This window comes from Pseudophryne corroboree, chromosome 5 (assembly GCF_028390025.1).
Source record: "Pseudophryne corroboree isolate aPseCor3 chromosome 5, aPseCor3.hap2, whole genome shotgun sequence".
NCBI lineage: Eukaryota > Metazoa > Chordata > Amphibia > Anura > Myobatrachidae > Pseudophryne > Pseudophryne corroboree.
Window position 1 is genome coordinate 759,130,702 of NC_086448.1, and position 20,920 is coordinate 759,151,621.

General features: G+C 44.6%; 1 protein-coding gene across 5 annotated transcripts in view; it reads left to right on the plus strand.

The window, feature by feature from the left end:
* The window catches only part of VPS13B (vacuolar protein sorting 13 homolog B), a 1,616,194-nt gene that overhangs the window by 1,113,715 nt on the left and 481,559 nt on the right, over positions 1 to 20,920 (plus strand). For all 5 annotated transcript variants that reach the window (XM_063924187.1, XM_063924188.1, XM_063924189.1 and 2 more), the window contains exons 32-33: positions 3,764 to 3,890; positions 7,130 to 7,273. In XM_063924187.1, coding sequence (XP_063780257.1) covers positions 3,764 to 3,890; positions 7,130 to 7,273 — 271 coding nt within the window. The remainder of the gene's footprint in view (positions 1 to 3,763; positions 3,891 to 7,129; positions 7,274 to 20,920) is intronic.

Below are 20,920 nucleotides of genomic sequence, written 5' to 3' on the forward strand. Positions count from 1 at the left end.
GTGCTGTTGTTAACATTATAAAGATTTGATTGGCTACAGGCTGTCCAAGCCCCACCCACTTAATGCTCAATATGTTTGTTGTTTGCAGGGTTTTGAACAATTAGTTTGGTAGGTATTCTGCTCTGGGTCACACCAATATACCTGTACACAACCCCCAAACAATTAACATTGTGTCTTCACCAGCAAAGACATAACTTGATAATATTGGGCTGGTGCTCCTTAGCACAAATTGAAAAAAAAAGATTGAGGACCTGCTGTAATAGCTGGGTGACCCATGTTCTGTATCCTGATGATGAATTAAACACTATGGCTAGCCACTACTGGGGTGGGGTTACTGTCCAGCCATATTACCAGATGGACCAAACTGTAAGAATGGGTGTGGTATGTAGACATGAAGATGTCGATGTTAACCATGCAAACATTCATCATGTAGATGCTGAATAAAATGTCGACATGTTAGAATGTTGACATATTGTCCCTAGTGTGCCAGGGATGTCTTACTTGCTCCTGGCGGCTGCAGAGGGATTCTGGGTCCTGGCAGTCATGTCACCGCTGCTTTCGGGTTAGACTTCTGATCATCCCTAACCCTCCCTCTAGTGCCTAACCATAACCCCCCTGCAGCCTAACACTATTCTCCCCCTAGTGCCAAACCAACCCTGACCCTCCCACAGGCAGCCTAACATTAACCTCCCCCTAGTGCCCAACCCTGACCCTCCCACAGGCAGCCTAACACTAACCTCCCCCTAGTGACCAACTCTGACCCTCCCACAGGCAGCCTAAAGGTGGGTACACACTATTAGATATATCTGCAGATCAATTGATCTGCAGATATATCTATGTACGGATCGGGCAGTGTGCTGTGCATACACACAGCCCGATCCGTCGGGGGGAACGACGTCATGAACTGGGCGCGCCCGCCCAGTTCACCTGTCAATCACCGCCGGCCGCCGCAGCATGTGTACGCGGCCGACGCGATACGTCTGTGAACGACGGAGTTCACAGACGTATCGCCCGTACACACTGGCCGACGGTCCCGCGATGTATCGGCCGTTCAAGAGAACGGCCGATACATCGACCAGTGTGTACGGGCCTTAACACTAACCTCCCCCTAGAGCCCAACCCTGACCCTCCCACAGGCAGCCTAACACTAACCTCCCCCTAGTGACCAACCCTGACCCTCCCACAGGCAGCCTAACACTAACCTCCCCTTAGTGCCCAACCCTGACCCTCCCACAGGCAGCCTAACACTAACCTCCCCCTAGTGCCCAACCCTGACCCTCCCACAGGCAGCCTAACACTAACCTCCCACTAGTGCTCAACCCTGACCCTCCCACAGGCAGCCTAACACTAACCTCCCCCTAGTAAAGGACATATGAATATCCTTACAAAGAACTAAGGATCAAAAAGGTTTGAGATTACCTAAAGGATAAAAAAAAAAAAAAAACAGGAGCAGACTAGATGGCCCAAGAGGTTCTTATCTTCCTTCAAAGTCTACAGTATGTTTAGTGCCCAACCCTGACCCTCCCACAGGCACCCTAACCCTAATGTGACATTGTGGTGTCAACTTTTTGAATGTCAACATTGTAAATGTTTTCCTACATGCCGATGGGAATGCGCATTGTATCACTACAGATGGGGATTACTTGGTAATTATGGAAATTTGCATTTAGATACAACAAGCGGTCCTGGGGCCACATGCGGCCCTCCAAGCCTTTACTTTCAGCCCCAGCTCCTTCTTGCTGTGTTGTCTGATTTTTTTATTATGGCTTGTGACGCTAGTTTAACAGGCCTACTGACATATTGTTACAGATAGGTGTCTCTTTCTTTGATTAAATGTATTTGACTGTATACTGAGAATAAGAGTAATGTGTGGGACGCCAAATGCAGCCCCCAAAGTGTATCCGGTTGCCCATCACTGGTGTAAATAATGTTAGTATGCTCTTATAGGAAAGTCTTGCTTTCTGCTTCATGTTATATAATAAGTTACACTGCACATAGCTTAGCTTTGTACTGAATACCGATGGGCAAACTGATGGCCTGTAGTGTTCACTCTAGGGTGCCGGGCGCTGTCTGGGAGAGGACTCGCACTACTGAAAAGGGGAGGCGTGACCACTTGGGGAGGGGGCGTGGTCTCACAGCACATTCCCTGTTTGTTACTCTAAAGAGGAGATGTTGGACTGCCCCCCAAGCCTTCCCCTCACTGTGAATAGATGCCCTGGTCACGAGCGTGACATCTATTCACCGGCGGTGAGTGCTACACCGCAGCTTTTACAAACGACTGAGAAAATTGTGTATATCATGCGGCTGTTGCATAGCTCAACGGTATGCTGTCTGCAGATCTTATCTTGCGCATACTCCAGATCCAAATGTGCGCAAGTACAGTTGATGCCAAAACCTATGCATTTCTGTCTCATCTCAACATGTGACTGGAAGGTGCGGAATTGGCTGTAGCCAGGTATTCTTCACACGTAGATAGATACCGACAGATTTGTGCCTACGTCACAGTGGTGTATCAGAGGGGCCCACACCGCACACCCTGCACCCATTTTTGAAATCACCTCTCTGGAATCCCCTATCGTCGGTAGCATCTCTCCTCAGATCTCCGGTAAATGGCGCTGCACCCATTTTTTCGGAGATTTGCGCATGCTGCAGTAAGAAAATCTCTGGGAAAATAGCCGCTGCGCCATTTCCCTGGAGATTTGAGCATGCGCAATAGAGTCTGTACATCCTCTAGTACCCAGACTCTATAACGCTGATGGGCGCCGGCTGCAGAGGAGGGGTCCCAGACGGAGGAGGTTGGACACAGGCCTCCTCCTCTGTTAAGGCGCCCATGCTATGTAGAGTTGGATGGACGTGTAGATACGCCTGTTTTCAGACATAGCTTTCACACCTACAGATGTGTCCTCATACACTATTGCTGCAGTTGCACCAAAAGTTGGCACCTTTTTGGTGCCAAGTTCTGCTGTATACAGATTCATATTCAGTCGCACACATACAGTATATACAAGTGTTGCATATCAAATGAATCAACAACACAGTCTAGTGAAGCAGTTTTGTTCTTGCGACTAAGACACTGTTCATGCGAAGGTAGACAATCGGCGTGGCTTACTTGAGACAGGAGTCTTGCCCCGCATGACGTATTTAGGACACTTCTGTTGTGTAGAGCTGGTGCAATGCTGATGATATAGGCAGCTACAGTATAAAACCAAGTGTACACATAGGGATAGTCCTCTCTGCTAAGATCCATCAATACGGCATATAAGCCAATATATGCATTCAGTATTGTGCAGACAATACAGGAGCAATTATGCACGACTTGCGTTTCCCTGTATCTGCGACCTCATGGTCAGGAAGGAATAGTTTTATTATTGCAAGCTTTCCTTTTGGATAACTGACACTGGAGAATTATATGCGGAAGTCTTGTCTGTCATTTATCCCGGCTCAGTGATCCAGTATTTTTCTTCCAATGCTGCATTTTTGAATTGTGAAATTAACACCGGAGTAGAACAGACAATTACGTTACTGCTATAGTTTATTATTTGTGTTCTGACAACTTAATTGGTATAATTCCAAGATAATAGTGGTTTAACGTTATTATCTAAATAGAAAAATCCATGGGAGCAAGATGCCCCCTGTTAAAGAAATAACACAGACAAAAAACATAACTCAGTCACTAGCTATTACCGTGTTCTACTGTATGTTCCGTGGTTTGTAAGGTCAGCTAACTCCTAAACTTGTATGTTAATGTGCTTCCCCCCTTCAGCATCAGACGGCATCAAGAACGGCGAGCAATACTGAGCCCGATTCTAACAGACTTCACAGTGCGGGTTACCGCTGCTCCGGCTATAATCTTCAGTAAGGTGTCCACCCATGACGCTATGCATGCGGAGGTGAGAGCTTAGACCATTGTTTCCTGGCTGTATCTGTAACTTCTATGCCTTGAATGTCATCATTAATTCACTCTTACTGAAACTGGGAGAACTCCTTAGTAATTAAATGAGCACCTGTTTACATAAAGGGGGCAATGATCCTGTGGGGTGAGGGGGTCAATATGTACGCATATGGAGCCCAAACATGGGTGGCGTTTTGGCCAAAAGTAAGTGCAGAGTTTGGCCTACACAGGAGATAGTTTTAGAGGTTTAGGGTTTTGGCCGCAAAAAACCTTGCAGTCCTCGTGCCCAATTCTGGATTACCGCAGGTATGTGCGCTCCCTGTGCAATCCAATTGATAAAAATTGGTTGCGGGTTATTTTCCGTCCAGAATCAAAAAAATGTTAGATATTTTATCTGTGTGTTCCAGCCGGTCTGGTGGTCTCTGCGGCACCTGGTCATAGGGCCTAATTCAGACCTGATCGCTCGCTAGCGTTTTTTGCAGCGCTGCGATCAAGTCAGAACTGCATATGCACCGCAATGCGCATGTGCGTCGCACAGGTACAAAGCGGATCGTTGCTGTGCGATGGCTTTTACAAAGAATCCATTTGCACAGCCGATCGCAAGGAGATTGACAGGAAGAAGGCGTTTGTGGGTGTCAACTGACCGTTTTCTGGGAGTGGTAGGAAAAACGCAGGCGTGTCCAAGCGCTCGCAGGGAGGGTTCCTGAAGTTAATTCCGGTCCCGGACAGGCTGAAGTGATCGCAGCGGCTGAGTAAGTCCTGGGCAACTCAGAAACTGCACAAAGTGTTTTTTGTGGCGCTTGGCTGCACATACGTTTGCACACTTGCAAAGCGAAAATACACTCCCCAGTGGACGGCGACCATCTGTTCACAGCAGTGCAAAAAAACCCTAGCGAGTGATCAGGTCTGAATTAGGCCCATGTAACCTCCATCTTTCCACTGTGGGGGAGGATGCTGGGAGGGGAGGGGGCTGCTGAGATATGTTGTTCTCCCTGCTGATGCCTACGAACACACATGGGAGGGTAGCCACACACACATACACACCTAACAGGGGGTCACAAAGGTATCATACACACTCACACATACTTACACACCGTTGATGCAGAAGACCGGCCTGTCAGGATCCAGAGGAAGAAGGCTGCGCTGCAGAAGGTGAGTAATCATCATGACTCATTTTTCTCACCTTCAATTGAATAGGAAAAACGGGATGTAGTTATATGACCGTCGTTCAGGAGAGCGCCGGTCACAATACCTCCCCTTACATCCCGCCCCCTCACAATCCAGACGGTCAGCATGCCGACCAACCATGACCCGCAGCGTGGGCTGAAACCCTATTACATCCATCCATCTTAGCAACACAAGGGGATCCTTACATTTCATAGTAACATCCAAGGTTTTCATGTCATTTTCTGCACACAGAAATCCTCGTGTCTTCAGCAAGCGAATTCCTTTGGCGCAGACTGGATCCTAATATTTCAGTGTGTTGATTTTAAAAGTGTCAGATCCCTAAGTCACTTAGCTCACTTTGCTCAATTAAGTGTTAGGGTTTCTGTTGTCACGTTCATGACTGTTACTAGGGTATCAGGATGTGGTGGGACCTGCAGCAGGCACAGGTGATTCTGGCTCCTATTTTGGAGTGGTGAATTCCTCCAAGCTAGATGGCGGGAAGCTTCAGGAGTTCACGTTTATGTAGCACTGGTCTTATTGCAGATGGGAGATTGGAATATTCAGTGTTAAATTAACTTTTTCTTCAAAAAAAAAAACCTCATTTTTTCATTGGAACCGCAAAAAACTTACTAATTTTTTATTTATTTTTTGCAATTTATGTTCATTGAGAACTAACGATGAATAATATTGACAAGTCATCACTAAAACATACTATACCTCAGATCATTGGACCATAGAAATTGCCATGTTACATAAAAGGCATCTGTTTGTTGGACTGTACTTGACATGTAGTTGTAAACCAGTACAAAAATCAAACCTTTATATCAGACAAAGATAACACGTTATACAGCACATATGTTGTGCCCATTTTTTATCTTGATCACCCATACAGTAATAAACATGCATTAGCTTCTGTGTGATTGACCGGCATTGTTACTTCCCTGTAAATTATCCATACATATAGCAAAAACCATTTGGCGAATTTATACATGCGTCATGTTTAAAAAAAATTCACAAAACAACAAACACTGCACTCAAAGTAGGCAGCCTGCAACTGCAGCTTATAAACCTGAAGTAAACATGCGTATTGTACTTGGTTCAAATGTAGGCAAACTTTATCGATTAATACCCTGCCGTCAGTCACCTAACACAGATGGGGTTGGTCAGAAATTTTACATGTTTTCACATAATAAGGATTTAAACAATACATATTGTTTGCAATCTCTATTAATCCACATGTAAAATGGAGAGATAGTGGGGTCTATTGATGAAGCAGTGAAAAGTGTGGAGAAGTGAGCCAGTGGAGAAGTTGCCCATGGCATCCAATCAGCATTGAAGTAACTTTTATAATTTGCATACTTAACAATTGTACGGAGCAGCTGAATGGTTGCCATGGGCAACTTCTCCACAGGCTCACTTCTCCACTCTTTTCACTGCTTCATGAATAGACCCCTTAGACCGCTACTATTGTGAATTACTAATAAAAATACATTTACAGTATGGATGGATGTTTGTGTCAATGCCTTACATTGTAGACAGGCTTTAATATGTACACTGTAATGTTTTATTGTATTTCACTATCTATATCTATCACTGTAAAGATGTAAGGATTTTTAGAATCCATGTGTCTTTACTGTTTTCCATATTCAGATTTTCTCTAAATGGCCATTTAGTGAGTACTCGATGTACTGCATGCATTACACGCCTCCCTGGCACCAAATGGGCTTATATCACCAGCTCCGAGCATTCATCTGCCTTTGAATCCCTGTCATCTGCCTTGCATCAGAATACATATTATGATAACCTTGCCGTTTCACACAGTGTTATTAGAGGTTCTCTGAGGTACGCGTGAATGGGGGTATTTTTTGACTTGTCAGACTTGGTCAGCAACGGAACGCTAGTATTGATTACAAATGAAAATAATCTCTGTTTGAAGAATTTGGCACCCGCGTGTAGGTATTTCAGGTGCAGTTGATTTAAGATATGTTATACATGGATTTTTCTGAGGTTTGTTCGGTCCCCAGTGCTCAAGTAAACAGAAATGACATGAGATCTACCTTTTCACCTCAGGATATTTTAGTGTGTGGCCATTCCTTGGAAGTGAATATTACCACAAGCTTGGACTTCTTCCTAAGTGTGGCTCAAGTAGAACTTCTGCAACAGCTGGTACAGGCGAACATGGTTGGATTTGAACAAACAAACATGGCTGCTGAGGTAAGAGAGAGCGGACTAACCGCACTTAACCCTTGGTTATCTACAAAAGCCCCATAATGCAGATTTATGTGTTCATGATTTCCTTATGAGTAAAATAATTCATATTTATACTTATATTATGAGGTATTTCATATTTTCAGGTGTGTACAGTGAAATAGAATGAAGATTTGTATAACTCCTGTTTTGTACCATTACCCCTCATTTGTTATGTATGTGCATCTGCAGAAAGTATCCACACAGGCCGATATTCGTACTAAGGACAGCTAAAAGCAAAACACATACAAAACACAAGAAGGAGCAGCATCATAACAAAACAAGTCATATAATACAAATGACACATAAGCCTGTATATGTGAAAATGTAGACACATGCAGTGCCTATCTCATTACACCCCACATACAATGGCACGCCCAATTTCTGCTATTTACACCTCCATGCGTACAATACGCAGCCCCACTGTAATATGTGAGTAATATATGCCGGGTGAGTAATATATCACATTATTTCTCTGACGTCCTAGTGGATGCTGGGTACTCCGTAAGGACCATGGGGTGTAGACGGGCTCCGCAGGAGACTGGGCACTCTTAAAAGAAAGATTAGGTACTATATCTGGTGTGCACTGGCTCCTCCCTCTATGCCCCTCCTCCAGACCTCAGTTAGTATCTATGCCCGGCCAGAGCTGGATGCACCCTAGGGGCTCTCCTGAGCTTCCTAGAAAAGAAAGTATTTGTTAGGTTTTTTATTTTCAGTGAGATCTGCTGGCAACAGACTCACTGCTACGTGGGACTGAGGGGAGAGAAGCGAACCTACCTGTTTGCAGCTAGCTTGGGCTTCTAAGGCTACTGGACACCATTAGCTCCAGAGGGATCGAACACAGGCCCAGTCCTCGGTCGTCCGGACCCGGAGGCGCGCCGCCATCCCCCTTGCAGAGCCAGAAGAACGAAGAGAAGTTGAAAATCGGCGGCTGAAGACTCCGGTCTTCATTAAGGTAGCGCACAGCACTGCAGCTGTGCGCCATTGCTCCCTTAGCACACCACACACTCCGGTCACTGATGGGTGCAGGGCGCTGGGGGGCGCCCTGGGCAGCAATTAGATTACCTTACTTGGAGAAAAGCACATAATACAGTCTGGTAAACCCCCGCCATTAAAGTACATAAAAGGACAGAAGCCCGCCGCTGAGGGGGCCGGGCCTTCTTCCTCAGCACACCGGCGCCATTTTCTCTTCACAGCTCAGCTGGAAGGAAGCTCCCCAGGCTCTCCCATGCAGTATCCTGGTACACAAAGGGTAAAAAAGAGAGGGGGGGCACATAAATTTAGGCGCAAAACTGTGTATATAAGCTGCTATAGGGGAAAAATCACTCAGTATAGTGTACATCCCTGTATTATATAGCGCTGTGGTGTGTGCTGGCATACTCTCTCTCTGTCTCTCCAAAGGGCCTGGTGGGGGAACTGTCTTCAAATAGAGCATCCCCTGTGTGTGTGGTGTGTCGGTACGCGTGTGTCGACATGTCTGAGGTAAAAGGCTCCTCTAAGGAGGTGATAGAGCGGATGTGTGTGTGGGAGGGTGTCTCCGTCGACAACGCCGACACCTGTTTGGATATGTGTAAGTACTGAGGTAAAATTATTGCACAAAAGGTTAGGGAACAGAAAGGAAATCTACCCTGGTCTGTCCCTATGTCACAGAGTCCTTCAGAGTCTCTCTATGTTCACTATCCAAAATAACAAAGTATCGACACGGAGTTTAACTCCACTGTCGACTACGATAATGCAAAGTTACAGCCAAGAGGGCTAAAAGATATTCAATATATGATTATTGGAATAAAAGATGATTTGCATATCACTGATGACTCATCTGTCCCTGACACGAGAGTACACATGTTAAGGGGAAGAATGCTGAGGTAAATTTCCCTCCTCTCATGAGGAAAAAGAGCGGGAATCTCCAGACAAGAGACGGCAGCTTCCCACAAGAGAATTCTCAGGCTGTATCCTTTCCCCACTAGGGCCAGGATGTGTTGAGAATCTTCCCCTTGGGTGTCCTGTTTGCACTAGCTATTCTCAGGGATCCTGCAGATAGTGTGCACATTCTGGTATACTACCCAGACCGGCGATTGTGTCGGCATGGGTTTATGGCGCTGTGGCAGCGTGGACAGGTACCTTATCAGCAGAGATTGAGACCCTAGTATGCATATAAATATTTTAAGATGCTGTCTTAAGTGATAGATATATAATTATAAAGCATGCCCAAAGGGACATGAGTATACTGGGTCCTAGAGACAAAAGCTATGTTGATTTCTGCTTGACGTGTCCTGTAGAATATACATTGGACAGATGATGCCGACTTAAGAGGCATAGGGAAGGCTGAGGATTGTGTGGAGAAAGGTTCTCGGGCCTGGTCTCCACAGCTATAGCTGGTAATTCTGATATTTTGCCTTATATTCCTGCACAGCCTAGGAAAGCACGACATTATTAAATGCAGCTTTTCGAATAAAGAAACAAGAAAGTCTGAGGTGCGTCCTTTCTTGTCAGAGCCGGGGGCAGAGGAAAGAAGCTGTACAACACAGCTAGTCCCCAGGAACAGAAGTCCTCCACGGCCTCTACAAAAATCCACCGCATGTCGCTGGGGCTCCACAGGCAGAGCTAGGCCCGGTGGGGACACGCCTTCGTAAGTTCAGCCACAAGTGGGTTCACTCCCTGTTAGATCCCCGGGCAATAGAAATTGTATCGCAGGGATACAGGCTGGACTGTGAGAAGATGCCCCCTCACCGAGGACCCGGCGGGCTTCCCCCCAAGAGAGGGAGCCAGTGTTAACTGCAATTCGTAAATTGTATCTTCAACAGGTGGTGGTCAAGGGTCCCCTCCTTCAACAAGAGGGTGTTATTATTCGACCATGTTATAATCCCGAAACCAGACGGTTCGGTTAGACCCATATTGTATTAAAATCCCTGAACATATACCTGAAAAGGTTCAGGTTCAAGATGGAATCGCTAAGAGCGGTCATTGCAAGCCTGAAATGAATCGGGACATAAGGGATGCATACCTTCGTGTCCCCATTTATCCACCTCATCAGGCGTACCTCAGAATTGCGGTACGGGATTGTCATTACCAATTTCACCAAGGTAATGGCGGATATGATGGTGCTCCTGCGGAAGCAAGGTGTCACTATTATCACATACTTGGATGATCTCCTCATAAAAGCGAGATCAAGAGAGCAGTTGCTGGACAGCGTATCACCTTCTCTGGAAGTGAAACGGCAACACGACTGGATTCTATATATTCCGAAGTCGCAGTTGGTTCCTACAGCTCATCTGCCTCGCCTAGACATGATCCTAGACACAGACCAGAAGAGGGTTTATCTCCCGATAGAGAGAGCTCAGGAGCTCATGACACTGGTCAGGAATCCATTGAAAACCAAAACAGGTGTCAGTGCATTACTGCACTCGAGTCCTGGGAAGGATGATGGCATCATACGAGGCCATCCCCTTCGGCTGGTTCCATGCAAGGACAATGGAACTTACTGGACAAGTGGTCCAGATCACATCTTCAGATGCATCGGTTAATCACCCTATCCCCCAGGGCCAGGGTGTCTCTCCTGTGGTGGCTGCGGAGTGCTCACCTTCTCGAGGGCCGCAGATTCGGCATTCAGGACTGGGTCCTGGTGACTACGGATGCAAGCCTCCGAGGGTGGGGGGCAGTTACACAGGGAAGAAAATTCCAAGGTTTGTGGTCAAGCCAACAGACTTGCCTTCACATCAATATCCTGGAACTAAGGGCCATATACAACGCCCTAAGTCCAGCGGAGTTCCTGCTTCGCGACCAACCGGTTCTGATCCAGTCAGACCGCAGGGGCTCATGTAAACCACCAGGGCGGCACAAGGAGCAGGGTGGCGAGGGTAGAAGCCACCAGAATTCTTCGCTGGGCGGAGAATCAAGTAAGCGCACTGTCAGCAGTGTTCATTCCGGGAGTGGACACGACCTCCACCCGGGAAAGTGGTGACTTCATCAGGAAGTCTTCGCGCAGTTTTGCAAATTGATGGAAACTGCCTCAGGTGGACTACATGGTGTCCCACCTCAATAAAAAGATAAAAAAGGTTTTACGCTGGGTCAAGGGACTCTCAGGCGATAGCTGTGGTCGCACTAGTAACACCGTGGGTGTTCCAGTCGGTCTATATATTCCCTCCTCTTCCTCTCAGACCCAAGGGCTGAGAATTGTAATAAACGGAGGAGTGTGAACAATATTCTTTGCTCCGGATTGGCCAAGAAGGACTCTGTACTCGGAACTGCAAGAAATGCTCTCAGAGGACCCATGGCCTCTGCCTCTCAGTCAGGACATGTTGCAACAGGGACCCTGTCTGATCCAAGACTTACCGCGGCTGCGTTGGACGGCATGGCGGTTGAACGCCGGATCCTAGCGGAAAAGGGCATTCCGGATGCAGTTATTCCTACGCTGATAAAGGCTAGGAAAGACGTGACAGCAAGACTTTTTCACTGTATATGGCGAAAATAGGTTGCTTGGTGTGTGGCCGGGAAGGCCCTACAGAGGAATTCCAGGGGGGTCGATTCCTGCACTTCCTACAGTCAGGAGTGACTATGGGCCTAAAATTAGGATCCATAAAGGCCAAGATTTCGGCCCTATCCCTTTTTCTCTCAAAAAGAACTGGCTTCACTGCCTGAAGTTCGGACGTTGTTACAGGGGTGCTGCATATTCAGCCCCTTTTGTGCCTCCAGTGGCACCTTGGGATCTTAACGTGTGTTGGATTCCTAAAATCCCACTGGTTGAGCCACTTAAGACCGTGGAGCTAAAATATCTCACGTGGAAAGTGGTCATGCTTTTGGCCTTAGCTTGGACTAGGCGTGTGTCAGAATTGGCGGCTTTGTCATGTAAAAGCCCATATCTGATCTTACATATGGAAAGGGCAGAATGGAGGACTCGTCCCCAATTTCTCCCTAAGGTGGTATCATCGTTTCATTTGAACCAACCTATTGTGGTGCCTGCGGCTACTAGGGACTTGGAGGATTCCAAGTTGCTGGACGTAGTCCGGGCCCTGAAACTTTGTTTCCAGGATGGCTAGAGTCAGAAAAACTGACTCGCTATTTATCCTGCATGCACCCAACAAGCTGGGTGCTCCTGCTTCAAAGCAGACTATTGCTCGCTGGATCTATAGCACGATTCAGCTTGCACATTCTGCGGCTGGACTGCCGCATCCTAAATTAGTAAAAGCCCATTCCACGAGGAAGGTGGGCTCTTCTTGGGCGGCTGCCCGAGGGGTCTCGGCTTTACAACTTTGCCGAGCTGCTACTTGGTCGGGTTCAAACACTTTTGCAAAATTCTACAAGTTTGATACCCTGGCTGAGGAGGACCTTGAGTTTGCTCATTCGGTGCTGCAGAGTCATCCGCACTCTCCCGCCCGTTTGGGAGCTTTGGTATAATCCCCATGGTCCTTACGGAGTCCCCAGCATCCACTAGGACGTCAGAGAAAATAAGAATTTACTCACCGGTAATTCTATTTCTCGTAGTCCGTAGTGGATGCTGGGAGCCCGTCCCAAGTGCGGACTCTCTGCAATACATGTATATAGTTATTGCTTAACTAAAGGGTTATTGTATGAGCCATCTGTTGAGAGAGGCTCAGTTATTGTTCATACTGTTAACTGGGTATAGTTATCACGAGTTGTACGGTGTGATTGGTGTGGCTGGTATGAGTCTTACCCTGGATTCCAAATCCTTTCCTAGTAATGTCAGCTCTTCTGGGCACAGTTTCCCTAACTGAGGTCTGGAGGAGGGGCATAGAGGGAGGAGCGAGTGCACACCAGATATAGTACCTAATCTTTCTTTTAAGAGTGCCCAGTCTCCTGCGGAGCCCGTCTATACCCCATGGTCCTTACGGAGTACCCAGCATCCACTACGGACTACGAGAAATAGAATTACCGGTGAGTAAATTCTTATTATTTATATATATATATTAATATATCACATTGCCGTACGCCGGAATCCCGACTAGCGGTGAAATGCCGCTGCCGGAATACCAGTGCCACAGGCTATTCTTTCTCTGTGGGTGTCCACGCCACCCATAGAGGGAAAATATAACCTGTGGCGAATGCAGTGAGCCACCGTGTCCGCAACGTGGCGAGTGCAGCATGCCCTAAAGGCTTTCTAGAGCTCGCCCCGATGCAGGCTTACTGGTGGCCGGAATACTGCTGTCTGTATACCGGCCACCAGTATTTCATACTGAAACCTATATGCCATCTATAAATAGACCAATGGCAGAAGATACATCAGAGCCCACCACATAAGGTAACATACACATCTCCGTCATGCCAACCATATACAGCTTCACTCTTGTTGTATTTGCTGTAGTTTTATCTCCTTACGCAATGTTTTGATATTGTCTAAGTATGTTAAATTGGAGGATTTAGGGCACCAAAGATTCTATAGCCACGGTCATTTACTGCACGGGCGAAAGGATGGAAGCGTTTGGGTTTTACGCCGAGACTATCCAATTACTGCCCATTTTCCATTCGCGACACTCATGATAAGGGCACTTCCCACGGATTTCTGGTCAAGCTGCCACGGGCTGTTATTGAAAAGCCCCAGCAGACAGATTAGCCCTTGGCTAATAGAATTCAGCCCTATGTCTGCAAGCTCCAAAAATGTATATCCAGTCTTAAGCTGATTTTTTCTTTCGTTTAACCCTAACTTATTATCATTGATAGAATTTCGGGCACTTATTTTTTTTTTCTCTAATGCGCGCTTTCTATAGACCAATCCCAGAACGGGATTAAGATTTTACAGCCAGGAAAGGGAAATGGTCTTAATATTGAAGTAGCAATACTGTACCTCAAAAAAACTATAAGAAGAATACCTCTTTACCTTTTGTTTGTTTCTTCAGGCAGGTGTTAATGATTTATAAATATGATCAATATCATGGGCTACCATGGCAACCACAGCCACATGGCACATGATATAGTGAGCAGAGATACCGTAGAACCCCCACCTCCACAATTCTGTCTACTCAGATGTGATTCATCTTGTTAATTTTATAATTTTCCCCCGATTGTGCTGTCAATTGAAATCAATATGTTTATAACTATATTTACTTAATAAAATAGATATGGTCCAAACCTTGTTGAAATAACTGCATGTGTATACTGTCATTAAATAATGTATTTTTTTGTACTGTGAAAAAACATATTCCTATTGTAATCGTACAGACTACTGCCAGTGTCCTTACAGCACAGGCCTGGTTTTAGATCTTTGCAGTTTTACAGGCAGTCTGCATTGTATGCTTTATGTGTTGGTGTGTCCTCTGTCTGTATGCGGATCTCCTAAATTAAATGTTCATGTTTTATAATAGAGAGCCCCCATTGTTTTCCATGTTTTGTAGCACTGACTAAAACAAATCATATGTTAAAAATAAGAACACTGGGTTTGCAGGCGACATGAAGACCTGCACTGTACAGTATATAAAGCTCCCTGTATAACGTATGTAACTGCATTCACTCTTAGCATTTCAGGCAAGAAATAGCACACGCCACTGTATCTGGAAGAAGGGGGCAACTTTTTTGAAGTGCAGTTCGGGATCTTTACACTTATAAATATTGTCCATGTTCTGCATTTGTACTACAAGTTTCTTTTTTTTCTTGTTTTTTTTTCTTACTGTTTTTCTTTTATGTAGACCCCTTGTGGCGCCATATAAATACAGGATGATGATGATAAAAAACTAATAGTTCAATTCTCATTTATTACTCTCAGCGGAGCAACCTGCACCACAATGTGCTACAATGCAGATTGTGGGCCTTATTCAGAGTTGTTAGCAAACCAAAAAAGTTAGCAATTGGGCAAAACCGTGTTGTACTGCAGTTGGGGCAGATGTAACATGTGCAGAGAGAGTTAGATTTGGATGGATACTGTATAGGTGTTAGTTGCATAGGTCAGTTTATATATATATATATATATATATATATATAAAAAGTAGCCCCCTTATATTTACTACAAAGATATCCTTTGTCTTATTATAAAGAGATGTAGAAATTAGGCTGCCAGTATTTACCATGCACAGAAGCAATATAACCCACCCTAAACTAAATCTCTATGCACGTATTGCATCTGCCCCACCTGCAGTGCAACATAGTTTTGCCCAATTGTAGCTTTTTTTGTTTGCTAACAATCCTAAATAACCCCCTGTATGTGATTTTCGGCTAAGACCATTCCAGGTCATCATCTTGTACTCCCGAACCAACATTTACAAGTTTCCTATCTGATGAAGTGTCATACAACCAGCAAAATGCAACATTTATATTTTCTGGAAGCTATAACGCTTTTATGAAACACCGTGTACATGAAAAACTTCTGAATCCAGTCGAATATGGGATAAGGCAGATGGATCTCCACACCCTTTTCTTTAAGCATTTCATCTATACTGTAGCTGCCTATGTGATGTTGTGATTTCCTCAGGGGTGCAATTCAAACTTAGCACCTTTACTAACTTACAATAGCTTCATCTCAAACATCTGCTGGCAATAAATACACAATGGTTCTGTAGATCCATCCATCCCATATTAGACTGGATTGCGGTGCCTTCGGTGTACACTATCTTGGTTCAGGTGATCTGTTACTGCTTTTAATGTATGTGTGTTACCTTTTGTGTAATACGTTTCTTCGGAATTTGAAAAACTACCTACACCATGACAGTATTTATAAATTTCTTCTTGAGATTATTTACTGAAATGGAAGTTCTGTTATCTTGAGTTAGTATGAATCCATGGAATGGCTGTGGTGGAGTGATCCAATGTTGAAACGGATTCAGATAATGGGGGATATGTACTAAGCCTTGCAGAGTCATAAAGTATCAGTCAATCAGCTCCTAACCGTCACTTTACAGGGTGTGTTTTAAAAATAACAGGAGCGGAATGGTTATTGGTTGGTGTGTGTGTGTGTGTGTGACATGTTTATCACATTTTCTTTTACAGAGCAATAATACATGTGACACAGTTCCTTCCAGTGGTTTGTGTAGAATGTGTACTAAGGTTCTATGCCTGTCTCCATGTAGCAGACACTCTGGAGCTCCTCTCAGAGGGGTGCATGTTTTTAATTGTCATCATTATTTTATTTTTCTCCTAAAATGATAGAAGATGCTTCACAACAATGTGAATAATGTCAGTAGTTAAACAAAACAAAAAAAGGTGTTCTTATGTGTATGTGAAGATGTTTTATTGCTAACAAATGTGCAGACCATATAAGGCTTTGGTGACATGGAAACCACGGGTTGCTTTGGAACACTGAGTTTATTATGCTTGCAGAAATCTTTACCCAATAGAGTATATGGAGGGCTGGGAAATACAATGCAGAAATGTCATTAGGGACCACTCCTATAGGCTTTTATATCCGTGTAATTCTCCCCACATTATCAGTGCTGCAAAGGTCAGGTCTCCTGATGAGGTGAAGCGAGGGCATTTGATAAAACTGACGCCTATTTCTGGGTGAATTGGTGTCATGGAGTCTGATCCAATGGCAGGAGTGGGTCTGTGGGATGCCTTACGCACACTAACAGTCACACTACACTTTGCTATGTTCATTTGGAATCAGGCCATTACACAAAGCAGTGAATGTAAATTATTAGACGTGGTATTTATGGAACACTGTGACTAACATGGAGTGGTTGTTGAGCGCCACCCGTAACCCCTGATGTCCTACAGATGGGTAGTAATTGAGATTTTGTCTGTAACATGAAAAAGAGAGCTGTACGGAAAATGATATTCTAAATATACATGGAGCGGGTTGCCGTATGGCTACGCTCTGATCAAAATTGGATAGAATTTTTTTTTTTTTCAGTTTTAACATCAGATTTATTGTTAGAATTTTGCTAGTTTGAAAAAAAGTTAAGGGATAAAATTTTGTATGGCAACCGTCCTTTTAAGAGGTACCCCCACCACTTTGTACATCTATGAGTTACGTCTCCTCTGCTGTTCACATAAGGCTTGGTGCAGTGTTTCTGTTAGACTAACACAGGCCATGGTTATTGGACTCCCTGGTTTGCAGGTCATGGTGTAATAAATCACCATGGATGTCCCTCTATTACTGGTCCCCTATCACCTTGGGAAATGCTCCTTACAAACATTTAGACGTAACACGAATGCAACTGAAATCATAGTTCTATAAATGTGTATATCAAACAGGGTACTCTAACGAGAGGTGGATCTGGACAGCACTCAGAGGTAGCAGTGTGGGAACTCACCAATGACGCCTAGTTCCATATGCTCGGATATAGTTTAGACATTCACGGTAGAAATTGACGACTAATCTGAAGTATGCTTTAAAGTACAATTATTTATTAATACAAAATTACAAAAGTAGTGCAGTGTTCCGCTGAGATTTACAGCACTTTGTCAGTTAAGCAGTGGTCCAGTGTCCATCATTGCCACCCATGGCGGTGCCTGTGTCTTATTTCCACAAAAGTTTTGAACATTGCACAGAATTTTATTTTTTTATTATTATTATTTATTTATTTTTGCTAAAGTGCAGCAGTGGAATTATTGTGAACCCGTGTTTCCCACTGAATACTGCGCGTCAAAGTACACTGTGGAAGGCAGCATATTTACATCAGGAATTTTGATTTGTTTGTGTCAACACTGGAACCTTTTACTGTGAAGCACCTGCTGTATTGAATGAAAGTGCAATTTGGGAAAACACGCATCTCATGCACAGTCATGCACTAAGGCAATTGTGTAACAAGCACATTACAACTACTTATGCATTCTTATAAAGGTAAAAGGCCGCCTCCTTTGACTATAGGCAAAGGGTAAACTTTATGCTTTTCTAGAAAATCATCATGTTTTCTGTCTGCTTTGCGTTCTAGAGCAAGCAAAAAACATATTACAGTAAAACAAAATAAAAACATATATTGTTGCGTACACTGACATGATCAACAACACATATCAATTTAAATGCAAACATAGGATACTTTTAAATTCCAAGCAATATGTTTTGCATTTAATGCATAATAGGAATATGAGATGAAAGGCTGTGTCATGTAAAGCTCCACTGAGGTCATTTTCTAATTTAACGCATTTTACAAACATTAAAAAAAAAGAGAAAAATAGTTGTGTGTGTGTGTGTTTTTTTTATTGGCATGTTTAGCTACATCTGGCACTACGGCCTGCAGAGCCAACGTGGTAGCCGGAGCCAAGTATACTTTGGCTGTATTGTAGTAGAAAAGCTGAAACATTAAACAGCACTGACATATGATGAAAGCTGGTGAGCCACTTTCAACCTCTTCTCTCTGAGTGTTTTTTTTTTTTGCTATTGTTTTCCCGAGATTATTATGTTGTATATATTGTGGCAGATCAGAAATCTGCAGAGCTTTTGAAATGGGAGTAATATATGAAATCCAGTAAAGAGATGTGTGAGGGGAAACAGAATATTTTTTTTTATGAAATTTGAAACAATGCTGGAGACTTAGTAAAAGCCGGATTTAGGAAAGGGCACATGCGTGCCTTCTGGAGCCTGAGGAAGGGCGTTTCAACGATTTGGGTTTTGTTCAGCTGCAGAATGCTTGAAGCTGTTCAAGATCCCAGACCATACACAATTTGTCCCCCGCCACGCTAAACGCTACTGTAACTTTCCGAGCTTCTATGTCCCTCATTAGTTTCTCCGCACATAATTCAGAATTCTTATTCAGAAGTGGATGCATTTGTGCTCTGAATGTACGTCGGAAGAGATCGCATATAAAGAAAACCATATTTGCTTGTATATATTCAGCTGGATGCGTCTCCCCTTCATTGCATATTTCATGGTATAAGTATCGTAATCTCCCTGATTATACAGTGCTACGGAATATGTTAGCGCTATGCAAATATTGAATAATATTTAAATAAACAAGAGTTCTACTATGATAATATTTAATGGTTACGTCATATAGGAGTCACTATGATCACTATCTCGTTTGACGAAAAGTGATTTTATCAGGTAATCTGTTATAAAAACAGGATCAGGGGGTAGATAAAATGGGCACTACATACACCTGAAGAGTCTCAATTTATGCAGGTTACAATCATATATTTGTTTCCCCTCATGTAAATGCCCCAGTTCATTATGACTGCCCTTATTCTGAATAGCTATTGTACAGTAATACTATTGAGTTTATGGTCTTGTCTTCATAAATTAACATGCATTGGATTAGCATTTAAATGCCATAAAGTATACTGTAGCATATTTCAAGGATCATGGACATTTTGGGGACTACAGTGCAGCAAGCTCTGACAAGTTAGAAGAAGTTGAACTGGGACTATTCCAGAATTTTACATTTAGGCTCTGGCTTGTAATGTGCAGGGGAAGTATGTGCTAGTACCGTAATTAAGGGCTTGATCACTGAGGATGTTCTTCCACTCACCTACAGTATGTAAGCAGGCACCAGAATACTTCTCCTCCCTGCTTGTATGCATTTCCTTCTCTACCTGTGCCCGCTGAGCCAACTGCCGGGAGTCCTCTACTGGCAGAAGACCCATGTCCATGTTTAGATACAGCCACAAGTGGGAAGGGTCCTTTCATGTTATCTGGCAATAAAAGACCCGCTTAGAGAAAATGTTGCTTAGTTAAAATGTATTGCGTTAAGTATGGCATATTTTTGATAAATCTGCATGAAGGGTAGGCGCTTATGTTTTTAGTGATTATTTTAATCAAGTATTAAAATCCTCACCATATTTCTCATTCGTCCTAGAAGATGCTGGGGACTCCAAAAGGACCATGGGGTATAGACGGGATCCGCAGGAGACATGGGCACTTTAAGACTTTAAATGGGGGTGAACTGGCTCCTCCAGACCTCGGTTAGATTCTGTGCCCAGAGAGACTGGACACACACTAGGGGAGCTCTACAGAGTTTCTCTAGAAAATACTTTTGTTAGGTTTATTATTTTCAGGGAGCACTGCTGGCAACAGGCTCCCTGCTTCGTGGGACCGAGGGGAGAGAAGCAGCCCTACTTCTGTGAGTTTAAAGACTCTGCTTCTTAGGCTACTGGACACCATTAGCTCCAGAGGGTCCGATCACTTGGTGCGCCTAGCTGCATGTTCCCGGAGCTGCGCCGCCGTCCCCCTCACAGAGCCTGAAGAGAAGCCGGGTGAGTAGCAGAAGCAAGAAGACTTCTGACCTTCGGAGGTACCGCGCAGCGCGCCAGTGCTCCCACACACCAACGACACTATATGGGTGCAGGGCGCAGGGGGGGCGCCCTGGGCAGCAGTTAAACCTCATTTTGGGCACTGGCATGACAGTATACAGTGCATAGGCACTGTATACAGACCCCACCAGTATAAATAAAAGCGGGACAGAAGCGCGCCATGTAGGGGGCGGGGCTTCGTCCTCCAGCTCTAATCAGCGCCATTTTCTCTCCACAGCAAGCTGCAGAGATGCTGATTCTGGCCCTTCACTTCTGTATCAAGTAACAGGGTGCAAAAGCAGGGGGGGGGGGGGGGGGCACAGCATATTTGGTGTTGTATTGATTTACATATAAAAGCGCTGCTAGGTCTGGGTTTTGTAAATTCTGTCAGACCGGGTACGGCGCTGGGTGTGAGCTGGCAAACTCCCTTTCTGTCTCTCTAAAGGGCCTTACTGTGTGTCTGTCCCCTATAGCTCAGTGTGATTGTGGGTGTCGGTACACGTG